The sequence below is a fragment of the Muntiacus reevesi genome, chromosome 18, assembly GCF_963930625.1.
Source record: "Muntiacus reevesi chromosome 18, mMunRee1.1, whole genome shotgun sequence".
In the NCBI taxonomy this organism is placed as follows: domain Eukaryota; kingdom Metazoa; phylum Chordata; class Mammalia; order Artiodactyla; family Cervidae; genus Muntiacus; species Muntiacus reevesi.
The window spans coordinates 19,761,167-19,774,732 of record NC_089266.1 but is presented as its reverse complement, the minus strand read 5'-3'; the positions used below and the strand labels follow the sequence as shown (position 1 = coordinate 19,774,732).

The 13,566-nt window shown below is 60.7% G+C and overlaps 2 protein-coding genes across 7 annotated transcripts; both read right to left on the bottom strand.

Moving 5' to 3' along the window:
* Window positions 1-392: 392 nt before the first annotated feature.
* Window positions 393-9,193, bottom strand: PLEKHH3 (pleckstrin homology, MyTH4 and FERM domain containing H3). Of its 4 annotated transcripts, none has more exons than XM_065909177.1 (13): window positions 8,569-9,192; window positions 6,565-6,620; window positions 6,125-6,204; window positions 5,836-6,027; window positions 5,588-5,745; window positions 5,355-5,475; window positions 4,020-4,326; window positions 3,218-3,425; window positions 2,858-2,994; window positions 2,444-2,576; window positions 1,791-2,249; window positions 1,310-1,501; window positions 393-778 (listed from the first exon to the last, which is right to left on the bottom strand). In XM_065909177.1, the coding sequence occupies exons 1-13, from the start codon at window positions 8,728-8,730 to the stop codon at window positions 605-607; spliced, it is 2,379 nt and encodes a 792-aa protein (XP_065765249.1). In that variant the 5' UTR covers window positions 8,731-9,192; the 3' UTR covers window positions 393-604. The 4 variants fall into 4 exon arrangements, 3 of the variants coding, with proteins under 3 accessions (XP_065765249.1, XP_065765250.1, XP_065765251.1); XM_065909178.1 differs by having other exon boundaries at window positions 2,867-2,994; XR_010659637.1 differs by having other exon boundaries at window positions 640-778; window positions 1,816-2,249.
* A 90-nt stretch (window positions 9,194-9,283) lies between these two features.
* CCR10 (C-C motif chemokine receptor 10) lies at window positions 9,284-13,453 on the bottom strand. 3 transcript variants are annotated; one of them, XR_010659678.1, is made up of 3 exons: window positions 13,303-13,453; window positions 10,987-12,432; window positions 9,284-10,563 (listed from the first exon to the last, which is right to left on the bottom strand). XR_010659678.1 is itself a non-coding variant. In XM_065909787.1 (2 exons), exons 1-2 carry the CDS (start codon window positions 13,324-13,326, stop codon window positions 11,362-11,364), a joined length of 1,095 nt encoding a protein of 364 aa, XP_065765859.1. In that variant the 5' UTR covers window positions 13,327-13,453; the 3' UTR covers window positions 9,284-11,361. The 3 variants fall into 3 exon arrangements, 2 of the variants coding, with proteins under 2 accessions (XP_065765859.1, XP_065765860.1); XM_065909787.1 differs by having other exon boundaries at window positions 9,284-12,432; XM_065909788.1 differs by lacking the exon at window positions 13,303-13,453 and adding an exon at window positions 12,557-12,862 and having other exon boundaries at window positions 9,284-12,432.
* Between the last annotated feature and the right edge of the window lie 113 nt (window positions 13,454-13,566).

Sequence of the window (13,566 nt, the reverse complement as noted above, 5' to 3'; positions counted from 1 at the left end):
TTCTAGACCCAAAGCAGTAGGCACCTTAAAGATGGTCCCAACTAAGACCCAGAAGCTGGACACCAGGGTAGGACTGGGTAGTGCCAGTCCTGGTGACTCACTGCCCTCGGGCCTCAGGGACGCCAAGAGGCCACCCCCATGCCACTCAATGGAAGAAGGATGAGTAATTGCCAGCTTCCAAAACTGCCCTCTTGTCTGCCCCACCCACCACCCTAGGGCAGCATACTGGCTATGAGGAGGTTAAATCTAGAAGGTCAAGGAGGGTGGAGCCCCGCGGAGTTCAGACTCCTCTCGGTGCTGGTAAAAGCCTGGGAGTGTGGGCGTCCCTGGGGGTGGAGCTCTGAGCTCTGGGGCTCCAACTTGTCCCACTGACAACACTCCCACAGGAAGGGTTTGTGTAAATAAGGATTTTTTTTTTTTTTTTGCTTCTCTTCTACAAATAAATTAAGAAACAAACTAGAAAATTGTCTGCACCCATTGCAGCCCTTGCATGTGGGGTATGCCCTGTCCCTGCAGGGCCAAAAGGGTCCATGGTTCCCTAAAATCTCAGAGTAGTCCAGATCCAGGCTGGAGGCAAGAGGGAGGTCGTGACCTCTTGGCAAGCTCAGTCCTGCAGCTGCCCCAAACAGCCAGACTGTCCCTGGGGCTCGTCCAGGCCCGGGTGCTGGCTGGGAGGGGAGGTGTCTGGCAGGTCTTGGCATGGAGGAGGGCTGCTGCTGGGCCTCTCGGGGGAGGGGTTGGCCAAGTAGGCATTCACCAGCTGCACGATCTCTTCCACCTAAGAGAGGGCAGAGGTCAGAGTACAAAAGGGGCCAAGAGTTCTCCTTTGTCTCATCCTCCACCCAGGCTCCTTCCCAAGGCCTTGTGAGCTGCCCTCCTCAACCTTTCCTTCCTCATCACCACTCTCCCTCACTCTGTGCCTATCACACTTCTGCTCCTCTGTTATCCTAAGGCGAGTCTCATCTCAGGACCTTTGCCCTGGCAGGTCCCTCTGCCTGGAAAGCTGTGTCCCAGGATCTCCCTTTGGGTGGTGTTGAGTAGCTTTTCCTGACCATCCTACCTATTGTTTTGATCCCCTCCAGTCGCTTCGTGTCTCACTACCCTTTCCTTCATAGCATTTGTCACTATCTTTAACAGTCTTTGATTCCTTGTTTAGTGTCTGATGGCCGATACTAACTCAAGCTCCTTGAGTTTATCTCTGATCACTGCGGGATCCCTAAGGTCTAGACTGGCCCATGCTCAATGTTTCATGAATGTTTCTTAACACCCTCTCCCTCCCTTCCTCCTTCTACACCCTCTTCCCACTCACCTGGGGACTCTGCAGGAGGAGCTGGCTCTCTCCCACCCTCAAGGCCAGGGTGTGGGGGCCCATTAGCTGGCAGGCGGCCACACGACCATAGCTGACGCTGTGGATGGGCTCTGTCTCACCGGGCCGTGAGAGGGACATGGCCTTGGCTCCCAGGCCCAGGCATAGCTTCTGTGGAGCGCCTCCACCAGGCTCCTGCATAGGTGGACAGACAGGCAGAGTCAGGGTGGAAAGAGGGGACCCTGCTGCATTATTTTTGGTGGAAGGAGATGGCTGTGAGCAAGACGTTTCCTGGTTCCCGCCCCCCCAACATGATCCACAGCTCCAGAGAGTGAGGGCGTCAGGGACAGTGACTTCTGGGCTTTGAGATGGGCAGCTGTGCTGGGTGTAGGGAGCACAGTGACCCACAACGGGGGCCTGTGGCTCTGGGGCAAAGGTGTGGGGCTTGGGCCACCAGAGTCCCCCTCTCCCTTCTCCCCCTCACCGTGCTCAGCTCCAAAACGTCATACCGAGCAGCGCCGAACCCTGGACACTGCGCCGCCAGAGCCAGGTAGGCAGCCATGGCCTCAGCTCGGCCCATGCCCCGAAGCCGCTTCCAGCCTCCCAGCACAGCAGCCGCCCTGCCGGCGCCACCTCCTCCCTCGCGGGCCACGCTTCCCGCGGTGCGGCCGGCCCCGCCGTGCCGGGGCCGCTCCGCCCGCCTCTTGGCCAGGCTCGGGCTCCAGATCGCCCCGGCCAGCAGGGCGGCGGAGTGGGGAGGCCTGGGCAGCGGGCGGGGAGGGTCTTCACGCGGCCGGGCCGGGGTGGGGAGCAAGCGATCCAGGCGCGGCAGAGGCGCCCGCGGGGAGAAGTCCCGGTGCAGGCTCTGCAGCCGCAGCGCCGCCAAGGCGCGCAGCGTGTCGTCGGGCGGGGGTGGCCGGCCGCGCAGCAGCAGAGCGTGAGCCTACGGGGAGGCAGCAGGCATCAGCACAGGAGTCGCGGGTACCGTCGCGAAGACACCTCGGGGAGCCGAACTGTAGGTCTGGGTTGGAGCACCGCCTCCCCCGGGGTTGTCATAACGACGAAAAGCGAAGGCCCAGAAAGGAAGGGGTTCAGGCTAGGGGGTCTCCCCCGGGCATGAGTGCAGGAGAGCCTCACTTGCTCAAAGAGGAAGGGCAGTTCGTGACCGTCTGGGGACAGCCCCTCAGGGTGCAGAGGTCCGTGAAGACGCAGACACAGTCTCCAACCGGTGTCCGGCGGGTCCTCCAGCCCGGCTTCCTCCGCCGCCAAGCTGCAGAAAAAAGAAGGGAGCGATACGGCCGGGTAGCAGGGCCCCGAAGGCGCTGCCCAGGGGAAAGAGGCGAGGCCAGATGTTTGGGGGCGGGGCCCGCCCGGGCTGAGTGAACCGCGGAGGCGAGCCTGGAAGCAAGACTGCAAACCGCCGGCGGGCAGGAATCCGCCTGTGAACTTCACCGTGCGGAGGCCAGCGCTCGGTAAACGTTTACTTAGGGATGCATCGAAGCGGAGAGGCTAATGGGCTAACGGAGAGCAGGGCTGGGGCTGGACATTTACTTCTCAAACCTGGTGAGCACGTCGGCCACGAGAGTCCCCCCGGCCAGGGCTCGCTCCTGCGCCCCTCGCTGCTCGTACAGCGCGAATGTATTACGGCTCCGGGTCAAGCCCAGCCGCCCCACCAGCTCTCGAGCCACCTGCAAGGCAGGGAGCATAAGAGGAAAGTCAGGCTCAGACCGCGCAGGGGGCCTGCCAGTACTTCTGGAAGGGTTCAACTGGAGGGATCTTTCAGGTCTCAGTCCCGTCACACGCAGCCCTTACCCAACTGATGACTCTCAGACTCGGGCAAACCTGGCGTCCAGGCACCCCAGGCACTGGACGCTGGGAGGCTTCGGTTTCCGAGGTTGTCTCTGGTCTTACCTCTCCCGCCGTGGTGTGGGAGTCTATGGCCACAGGGCAGGCACCAGCCCCCGGACAGTGCACGGTGCACAACAACTCCTGCCGTCGGCTCAGCGCGGAAATCTCGGCCAGCGATGGCACTAGCTCCCGGCCGCGCGTCCGGCCCAGCGCTCTCCGTATGAAGCGCGCATATTCCGCCAGTTCCGAGTCCGGGAGCGCCTGTTCAGTCCTGGATTAGGGAGAACTGGAGGGTTAGTGCTCCCAGGACTTTTCTTCTCTTCCTCCCTATTGCCTTTTTAGCTCAGACTTTATTTCACCTCGCCCGATTCCCTCCCCTCCAACTCTAAGTTCCTTGAAGGCAGCACCACCAGCTGTTCTGAATCTAAACACCACCCCACCCCCATGCTCTGTAAGGAGCGGAATTACTTTCTAAAGCCCTTGGCAACCTATCTGCCCCCTCCCACTTCCCAAAATCTCCATGCTCCTTCTTTGGGTTGAAATCCAAACTCCAGCCGCATTCTGCCTTCCAACCTTAAAGTCCTGGCACTGGACTGCATCAGCCCCGAGGAAAAACAGCCTTTTAATAATTCTTCTGCCCAAAGTGGGAGCCTTTTTTTGTAATTCCTCCGCCCGCAAGTGGGGTATGAACTTGTGATTCCCACAAAGGCACTGCGCTCCGGAGCGGCGGCCCCGACCTTGGGCAAGTCCCTTCCCTTCTCTGGGTCCAAGTTCTCCATCTGCCAAACCCTTTGGAATGGCCTGCCATTCTTTCCCAGCTCCCTCTGCTCCCTCCCCTTGGCTTTACCCCACCCTCCCCTCTCACCTCTCCAGGTGCCCGAGGAGGTGTCCCCGTACAGCTCCCCCCGGCCGGAAAGTGCAGCTCATGCAAGTGAGGAGCTGCCAGTACCGCAGGGTCGCGGGGTCTTGGGTAGCTGGCGGCCCGGGGGGCCCCGCGGGGCCCGAGGTCTGCTTAGCCAGCTGCAGGAAGAGTTCGTCTCGGAGCGCAGGCAAGTCCCGGCAGGTCTGGAGCACACCCTGCATCAGGGGCCCGGGGCGCCGCGCCCCCTCCAGGGCTTGCAGCGCCAGGAACAGCCTCACGGCCTCCTCGCGCAAGGGCGCATAGCCGGGACCTGAGGGAGGGTGGGGGCGGAGGGACGGTTTGGAGAGGGGAAACAAAGATGGGCCCTGGGAGGAAGGTGTGAGCCGCGGAAGGTCAGAGGGAGTACAAGGGGACAGGGGTGGCAAGGAGGGGGAGAGTGCGAAGGACAGGAAGAGTGAAGGGAAAGCAATGGTCCCCACGGAGCCAAATTCAACCTCTGCCTCCCAGGAATCTGCCCCTCTAGACCCACTAAGGCTAGGCTTCAAGTTAGTAACTTGGGAAAAAGTGTTAGTCGCTCAGTCATGTAACTTTGCTTCTCCATGTAGTGACTCTTTGCTTCCTCCATGGACTGTAGCCTGCCAGGCTCCTCTGTCCATAGAATTCTCCAGGCAAGAATACTGGAGTGGGTAGCCATTCCCTTCTCCAGGGGATCTTTGAGACCCAGGGATCAAACCCAAGTCTCCCACATTGCAGGTGGATTCTTTACCATCTGAGCCACCAGGGAAGCCCTAGTAACTTGGAGGGATAGACTAAAGGACATAGAGTCAAACCATGGATTCTGTAATTGGGTACTGAGAGTCATCACTGTGGGCCAGAAAACAGGCTGGACAGAGAGTCAGAAAACCAAGGTTCTTCTCCCAGCTCCCCTTATTCCTCTAGCTTGAGAACCTGGGCCTGTCATTATACCCTTTTGGGGAGAAGTGTAGCTAAATGAGGCCAGCACATTCTCCTGAGGTGGTGGCTTTTCCACCACTTGTAAAGGAAGTCTGTCAAGGTGTTGAGAGCATAATGAAAGAACAAGAGAGAGAGTGTAAAAGCTCATGAGTGAAGGGACATCGGTAGTCAGAATGAGACCCAAAGAGAAGGTAGTCAGTCAAAGGGGGTGTTTACTTTCTGTGCTGGCTTCCCTCCCCCTCTACCCTGGGTATCAGTCTGCTCCGCTTCTTGTTTCATCTTCATCCTTTTAAAAATGAGGGGCTAGGGGCTAGTCCTCTGAGGACTCCTAGGTCCCTATCAAGTGAGACCCATCGCAGGGACTTGGGCCATGGCACCACTCACCTGGGGTACTGACTCCGTACGGCAGAGGCAGGAGTGGGGCATACAGGGCTCCACTGGTGTGCCTCAGAATCGGGTTTCTTCTGTAAATAAGGGCCACGGCTTCTGGGTCCCCACGACTCTCCTAGAGGCCAGGGAAATGATCTCAGTGATGGAGAAGGGAGCTCCCCCGTGAAGCTGGAAAGCTTATGGGTCCATCACCCTCCTCTTTCTCCATGGAGTTCTCTCCCTCGCACCTGAATGTCCCTGAGCAGCAGCTGGGTGGGGGTCTCCAGAGGCGCCTTGGAGGCGATCACCTCCCGCAGCGCCACCCCCCAGCGCTCTGCCTCCGACTGGCGAGGCGAGCAGAGCCGAACGCTGTGCTTCCGGCCAGACACGGTCACTGACCACAGACCTGGGGGAAAGAGAGGCCGCGGGGGGCAGGCAATCAGGGCTGGCTGGGGCAGCTGTCTGGGGAGGTAGGAGAATCCCCAGGAGGTCTCACCAGTCTCCTTGGGCCTGCGCTCAGGGCCGGACACCGAGCACAGGCTGGTAAGCACGAGGCTCCCGAGCCGCCTCGCCCCCTTCCCGCTGCTGCTGAACTGGTCCAGGGAGTCCCGCGTGAGCACGAACCAGGCTCGGCGCGGGGGCAACCAGGGCCGCGCCCCTCCTCCGCGGGGCTCGCGGTACAGCCAACCTTCGGGGAGAAGGCAGGAAGGGGGATCAGCAGGATAAGACAGCATCCCTTGGAGGGTTGGGATGGGGCCTCTAGAGCATATGAGGTGGATCCCCACCTTTCATGACGACATCTGGGTCGTCTTCAGACGGCCCCTTCTCCGGGATGAGGCTCCGCGTCTCCTCCCAGCTTTGCAGCCTGGGCAAGAGGGGAGCGAGGGTTGGGCAAGCCTGCCGGTCCTGCACCCCGCCTCCAGGAGGCTCTTCTCTAAGGGCTCCCCAGGCAGGCTGCGAGGGGTGCCTACTCCTGGGCTGGGCACCCCTCCCCCAGGCTGTGGGAACCGCTGGGCCGTTCTGACCTCGAACCAGAAATAGCCTGGACCCCCCCTTCCTCCCCGCGCCCCCAGCCGGACCGCCCCCCGGGACCCTGGCCAAACCACAGCGTCCGGCATAAGGCCTCTCCCTTATTGCACAACCGCATGAGGGAAGAAGGAGAGGATGGGGGTCCCAGGGACCGGCTGGGGTCTCCAGACCAAGGGACTGCAGGGGCTGGGCTCACCTGTCTGAAACTGGCCCACTCCGCATAGGCTGAGTCAGCGTCACATCTAGGGGGCCCTGGGAAAACAGGCAGGGCAGCCCTCAGGCTCAGAACCCTCCTTGTAGGATGCCAGTGGCTTCTGCTCTGGGACAGCACAGCTCAGGGGATTGAGGAATCAAGGCGTGGGGTGGTGACTGTGACCCAGCGAGTTGAAGCCACTGGACTTGCCCCTTCCACCAGTCTCTATCCAACAACCCAAGCTAAGAAGCCAAGACTCTCGCCTTGTCTCTGATTCAAGAGGCAATCGGGTTGGGGAAGAGTAGGAAAGGCACCCGGCAGAGTCAGGAGACCAGGGTTCTAATACCAGCTCAACCATTAATTCCAGTCAGAAGCTCACTGTGGAACCTGGGCAAGCCCCCTCGAGTCTTTGGGCCTTAGCTTCCCAATCTTTGAAAAGGGAGTGGTGGGTGAAGTCCTTTCTTGCTCTGGCAGACTCGAGGTCACTCCCCCCCCCCCATTTTCCCTTCTTTGGCTGGCGGGCATTCAGGCTGGCAGGCAGGTGGTAGGCATGGAGGTGAATGAAGGGAAGAGGAACCCTTTCAGTATAGGGGTTTCTTCAAGAGCTTCTTATCCTCTCCCACAGACACCACTGAAACTCAGTCGTAGGTAGAGACCCTGCCTTTTTGCTGGGGCTCAGGCCAGGCTGAAGAATACCATGCAAGGAGAGTATAGTCCAGGATTTTGCCCTCCCTCCCCATCCCACCTTCGTGCCCTGGAACTTCTACTGTAGACTGGGGTCTAAGAGAGGCTGAAAACCCATCCAGGAGCCAGGTCAGGCGGGAACTGTGCCAGGGTCCCATTGCGACCAGGCAGCTAAAGCCAGGAGGTGGGGGGAGGGGGGCCAGGGACACCTGTCCCCAAGCTCTGGGGGGAGGGGGGTGGAGGTGGATCATGAGGGAGGCAATGGCAGTGGACGCAAAAGCCGACCCTGCCGAGGCTGGAAGCTTGGGGACGCCTGGGTCCTGTGCCTTCAGGGGGCAAGAGGGGCTCTCAGCCACACCACCGTAGGGGCAGGTGCTGACCCCTCTCTTAGACCAACTACCCTAATCGCAGTCCCCTGCTTCCCTCCCTCCCCCCCTCTATATTTATCCGCCCTCCGCCTCCGCCAGGTGCTGGCGCCGGCCCCGGCGGCGCAGCCCGCCCCACCCGGGCAATGAGCCACTGGGCCTGCTGGGGACCCCTGGGCGGGGGATGGGAGCCTGACCCAGGCCACAGCACAGTCTGGCTGCCCGAAGTCTGGTGCCTGGGGTGTAGGGGCATCAGAGAGGGGACGTAAGGGGATGATCCTCCCCCACATCAGTAGCGCCTCAGTTTCCCCACGGCAAGATTCGACGAAACCCCAGAGCCGAGTGTCTCTCACCATTCCCTCAGGGATTCCCGAGGAGCCTCACCAAGAAGGGCTGAGAGTTCTGTCCTGACTGCCAGGGTAACGATGAGGGGTCCTCGGAGAGCTGTGGCCCCCAGCTCCCTCTCCATGGAGCCCCCGCCACGGACCCCAATCTGAGGATATCTGCTTCCCCTCGCCCAGGTTCCTGCGGCGGGAACTCCCGCATCTGGCCCCAGCGCCCTGCGCTCGTGAACTGGGAGCGGAACGGACCCAGGCGTCCGAGCTGCCCAGCCGGCCTCGCCACATTCCTCGGCGCTGGCGGAGGCGGAAGGAGACGGGATGGGACGCGGGCCCGGCGGAGCAGGGAGAGGCAGGGCCAGGTCGGGCCAGGCGTGACACCTCCCCTGCCTCAGGGCCCCCAGCAGGTGGACAGCGCCCAGCGTGCTGCGCGAGGCCCACAGGCACATCCCAAGGCGGGCTGCTGCTGGAGCTCTCGGGGGCTTCGGGCCCCCAGGCAAAAACGTCTCCTGAGATCCCAGTCCACACGGCGTTTGCTGGCGTCTGGAGCAGGATTAGGCTTGACGGCCGGTTGTAGTGAGAGGGGTTGAGACAAGGCTCCAACCCCCCCGGAGACTTACCCTCCCGCCGCCCGCTGGACTCGGGGTCCGTAGCTCAAAGGTCTCCTCGTCCTCGTCTTCGTCCCCGTCCCCGCTAAGCTCGCCGTCCCCGTAGTCCCGGTGCAGAAGAGTAAAGCCTCGACGGCAGCAGAGGAGCCACCACAATCCCCCGGGGAGAGGCATCCGGGCGAGCAGCCGCGGGATGGGGGCGCGGGCAGCCGAGGCCGAGCTGCAGGGGGTCGGAGAAACTGGCGGGGCTCCGACCAGAGCAGGAGAAAGATGAGGCGGGAGGAGGGAAAGGGAGTGGGGGACTGGGAGGAGGTGGTGTCTGGCGCTGGGGTGCAAAGGGTCGCTAGCTGGAGCCTGCAGGGGGCTCGGAGTCTGGGCCCCCGGAGGGGGAGGGGGAGAAGCGTCCAGAGCTGGGGGTGGGGGAGAGGGAGCAATGTCCGGAGCTGGGAAGTAGTGTCCGTTGTAGTGTCCAGCCCTGTGGGGGGCAGTGTCCGGTGCAGTGTCCGAGGTGGGCAGTTGTCCAAGCTCCAAGGAGGGTCGTGTCCGGTAGAGCGTCCGGTGGCCGGAGCCCGGGCCGCGCGCGCTGCGCTCCCTGCAGCCCGGGGACTGGCGCGCTAGGGGCGCGAGCACAGTGCCGGGACCCCGCCTCCCCTACCCCCTCCTCTTCGGGCCCCCCTCCCTCTTCTTTCTCTCCTCCCTTCTTTACAGGGCTGTGTCCAGTTTTCGTCACAGCCTCCTCTGTCCAATCGCTGTGCCTGGCGCCGGGCGCGGCCACCAATCAACCTTCTGAACCACGGCGGGTTGCATCATGTGCCCCTGGCTAGGTGACAGCGGGGAGGGGCCGGGGAATAGGGAGGGAGGGGGCAGAGTGATGTTAGCCACGCCCCCGCCTCTGAGGTCAGACGCGGACTGCTAGTGATGTCACGGAAGCCCGCCTTCAAGCTCTTGTTTTAACTCTTGACTTACCAACCAACAAATTAAAAGCGCTCTTGGGCAAGAGCTTTGGAGAACAAAGTGCCCATAGGGCATAGAGGAAGGCTCCGAGTGCTGCCCTCCGACTGCAGTCTCGTCACAGGGTTCCTAAGAAAGGAAAGAACCTTAGCTACCTGCGCCAGGCACAGTCCTAGAGGTGTAGCCCTCCGTCCGTGGATGGAGTCCAATTCCTCGATCTGAGTCACCTTTTCGAGGTGTAGAAGCTGAGGCAGAAACTCCGGGAAAGTGCAGTCCAGGGCCCGAAATAAAATCTAATTTAGAGCGCACAACTCACTGAACTCCAGTTGGGAGTGTAGAGTGACGGGATTCTAGGGCATCCCGTGGTCTTCGAATGGAGTGGAGGCTTCCCAGGCGACGATCCTGCGGTTCTGGGTAGGAAGGGGTTAACCGAGGCTCTAAGCGGACGGGGCGGGGCCAGAGGGGCGGGGCCAGAGTGACCGCGGGCGCGCGCGTGCGTTGCTGACTCAGCGGCGATTCCCGCGAGCTCCGGTGGAGGGTTCCAGGTTGGCCCCCAGTGGCTTGGACCCTTTGAGGATCGGCGCCATCTCCGGGCCTTCCCTGGATCCTGGTCCCGGGTGCCGTGCTTCTTGGTCTCAGCCCCCGGAGGCTCTGAGAAGGAAAGCTAGCCCGAGCTGGGCGGGGCGGGACAGGGCAGGGACGACAGGCCAGCGCCTCTCTGGAGACATCCCCGCCACTCTCCGCCTTTCTTGCCCTGGGTCCCCAGACCCCTGGCTGCAGTGGTCAGGGCAGCTTTGCTGACCGGATATTAAACTGCGAGAGTTGTGGCACGTGGACACCATTCTGCGTGTCTTGATTATGTAAAACAAAGACTGGGAATCAATGTCTCTAGAGGCTATCCCAGCCTTGTCCTCGCCCCAGATGAGAGAGGCCTGCGCTGAGACTTCTTCGGGATGGAAACCATATACTCTTTTCCCTGTCTGGATCCCAAGACCTTGCCTGCAGGGAAGTTCTTTCCGTTGTCTTTCCAGCAGGCTCAGTGCATTCCCTCTGACCCTGTCCCGAAGGAAGACGGAGAATGGCTTCACTCCCACCCCCACCTCACCCGTGATAACCACTCTTTGGAAATCTGCAAATTGGAATTCTCTCCTTGGATTTTCTCCAAGGTGAAAAACTCCGACTCAACTTTTTAGATTACTTTTTTCTCTCCAAAAGAGAACCTTAGAAGGGACTGTAGAGTGGTAACTGAATCCAAAAGCACACCCAAAACGGGAATCTCCTGGCCCCGTTCCTACCCCCACACCAGGCATAGGCACACACAGTCCCGGACAGCCTCAGCCTGAGCATTCCAGAGGCCAGGAACTCGGTACTTGCTAAGGCAGCCATTACTGGATAGCACTCTAGTTGTTAGAAAGCTCTTCTTACTCTATTTCAGGAGGAACCCCCACCCCTCCTCGCCTGGCAACTTTCCCACCTTACCTCTGCTGGCAGAGACCCGGTGAGAGTGGAGGGGTAGGTGTCAGTGTCTAGAGCTTTAGCAGGCCCCGGAGCCCCCCACCCCCACCCAGGCTCTCAGCGCCTTCCTCTCAGAGCCAAGAGCGGGAGAGTGGGAAGGGGGGGCGGGGGGAACCACCATTTCTGCCCTGTTACAAATCACTTCCAAGCTGGTGACTCAAAAATAGTAACAGTTGTTGAGTTGCATCTCATTTCCATGTTGTCTATTTAATGTGCCAAAGTACAGAAGCAATTCCTTAGGTCCCTACCTCTTTCTCAGTGCCCCCCACCGACTCCCCCTTCCCACTACTGTCCCTGGAAACATTTCCTCAGGCCGCCCCGTCCTCTTGATTTGAAGCCCTAGTAATCCCAGGAGGAGACACTGTTGGTCTCAGTGGGAGCGGAGCAGGAAGAAAGGCGGGGCCGGCGGGGGCAACGGCCGCCGCCGGGGTGAGGCCCTGGACTGCAGCCCCCACCCCTTAGCAGCCTCCGCAGGTCCTGGCGGAAGCGCAGGCCCAAAAAGGCGTAGAGCACCGGGTTGAGGCCGCAGCGGGCGAGGGCCAAACCCCCGGTCACCAGCAGTGCCAGATCCTTGCGCTTGCTGGCGGGGCAGCTCCGCTCGCGGGCCGCCAGGAGGTCGGCAGTATCCAATAGCAGGGCGAGACTGTAGGGCAGCTGCAGCACCACGAACGCCGCCACTAGGGCCACCACGACGCGCAGCGCGCGCCGGCGCTCGGGCCCCCTGGTGGCCAGCAGCGTGCGGCCCAGGAGCGCATAGCAGGCAGCCATGACGCCCAGCGGCAGCGCGAAGCCCAGCACCACCTGCGCCACGGCGCTCGCCCCTTTCACCGTCTGCGTGAGGCCCTCGGGGAAGATGAGACGGCAGCGCCGCTGGCCTTCCCGGTGCCCATCCTGGCTGAAAAGGAGAGCGGGCAACGCCAGGAGCAGCGACAACAGCCACACGATGACTGAGACCAAGTGTGCACGGCCCGACGCCGAAGGCCTCGGTCCAGCTGGGAGGGCCCGCGCAATGGCCACGTAGCGGTCGGCGCTGATGCAGGCCAGAAAGAGGAAGCCAGCGTGGAAGGAGGCCGAGTAGAGGCCAGAGATGGCACGGCAGGTGGCACTTCCCAGACTCCAGCCCTGCAGAGCCCCGGCTGCGGCAAAGGGCAGGGTCAGGGCCAGCAGAAGGTCGGCCAGGGCCAGTTGGAGCAGGTGGGCGGAGGTGGGCGAGCGGGCAGCACGTCGGGCTGCCAGATGAGTGGCCAGGACCAGGCCATTGCCGGCCAGACCCAGTGCAGCCACCGTCAGGGAGACACTGGGTTGGAAGGCGCGACTGAAGGCCTGGACGTCGGCCTTGTAGCAGAGCTCTGGCAACGGCTCGACCGAATATGCCTCCTCATCGTCCCCAGAGTAGGGGCCCCAGGAGACCTGAGGAAGCCAAAACAAAGAGAAGAGAGACGTTATGAGACAAGCCTCCACCACACGCCTCCCCCTCCCACACAAGCATTCCAAGCTAGGAGCCCGTGTGTGACCAGGTACAATGGTACAGTACACAGGGAGAAGACATAAACTCTTTTCCAAACTCTTCCTAGCATATCCTCGACAGGCCTTGACTTCCGGCACACCCCTCCTGCCCCTACATACGGCTTCCTGGGTGACCTTGAGCAAATCATTTGCTTTTCTGGCTCTCCAGCTGTCTAATAGGTAATGTGGAGATCAGAAATCCCGATCAGCCCTCCCGGTGGGGTGGTTTGAAGCAGGGATTGTTTGAAATAAGGAAGATAATGAATGTGAAGCATCTGTGCTCTCTGAAGGCCCAGCGTCTGTATTATTAATAAATGTTAAGAGCTTCCGTTCCTTTGCAGCGCCATCTCCTGGAAAAACACCCACATGCAGACTTTTCCTCAGATTTGGTCCCTGAAATCCTTGCTTGGTCTGGAGAACGTTTTCTCTCTCTCCTTTCCCTTCTCTCCTCCTCACCCCCACCCCTAAGCTTCTAGTACAAGGTTCACTGAACTACTCATGACGTAAAGGCTGGAGTTCAGGTTTTCTGGGCTTTTCTGGGACCTTAGACCTCTAGATTCAGCTCACCCTTCCTCTCATCCCCAGTCGTGTCCCCCAACCCCAGCCTCTCATTACTAGCCTCTTCTATCTGGAGGGCCCCTAGTCCCAGAAGGTTCCAGGCATCCTAGGTAGGTCATAGGAAGGCAGAGACCTGGTGCCAGGTGGGGAATCCCATCCCTTCACCTTTACCCTCCCTCCCTGTAACCCTTTCCTCCCCCCTGCCCCCACTCCCACCTGTTCTGCAGGCTCAGTCCCCATCTCTGGCTACTCAGGTTTCTGAGGTAAAGCCACCGAGAGAAGTTATAAACTAATGGGACAGGAAGGAAGGGGCGGGGAGAAGTGCTGAGAGGAGGTGAGGATGGGGGTCTGTGAGCCCTCTTTGCCTAACTTTCGTATTCTACCTCCTAAAAAATAATCTCCCATTACCTTGCCAGTAGAAAAAGAAAGGGTTTTGGGATATTATCACTTGCTAGCTACATGTGGGATCTGAAGAATTTT

What these genes read in the sequence shown, in the direction of transcription:
- PLEKHH3 (XM_065909177.1), bottom strand. Translation starts at nt 8,730, where the DNA reads ATGCCTCTCCCCGGGGGATTGTGGTGGCTCCTCTGCTGCCGTCGAGGC. An exon ending in GTCCAGCGGGCGGCGGGAGG is followed by an intron (nt 6,621 to 8,568) that starts GTAAGTCTCCGG and finishes CTGTTTTCCCAG; the next exon opens with GGCCCCCTAGATGTGACGCT. An exon ending in TGCCCTTCCTCTTTGAGCAA is followed by an intron (nt 2,250 to 2,443) that starts GTGAGGCTCTCC and finishes GCCTCCCCGTAG; the next exon opens with GCTCACGCTCTGCTGCTGCG.
- CCR10 (XM_065909787.1), bottom strand. Translation starts at nt 13,326, where the DNA reads ATGGGGACTGAGCCTGCAGAACAG. An exon ending in GGACTGAGCCTGCAGAACAG is followed by an intron (nt 12,433 to 13,302) that starts GTGGGAGTGGGG and finishes TGGCTTCCTCAG; the next exon opens with GTCTCCTGGGGCCCCTACTC.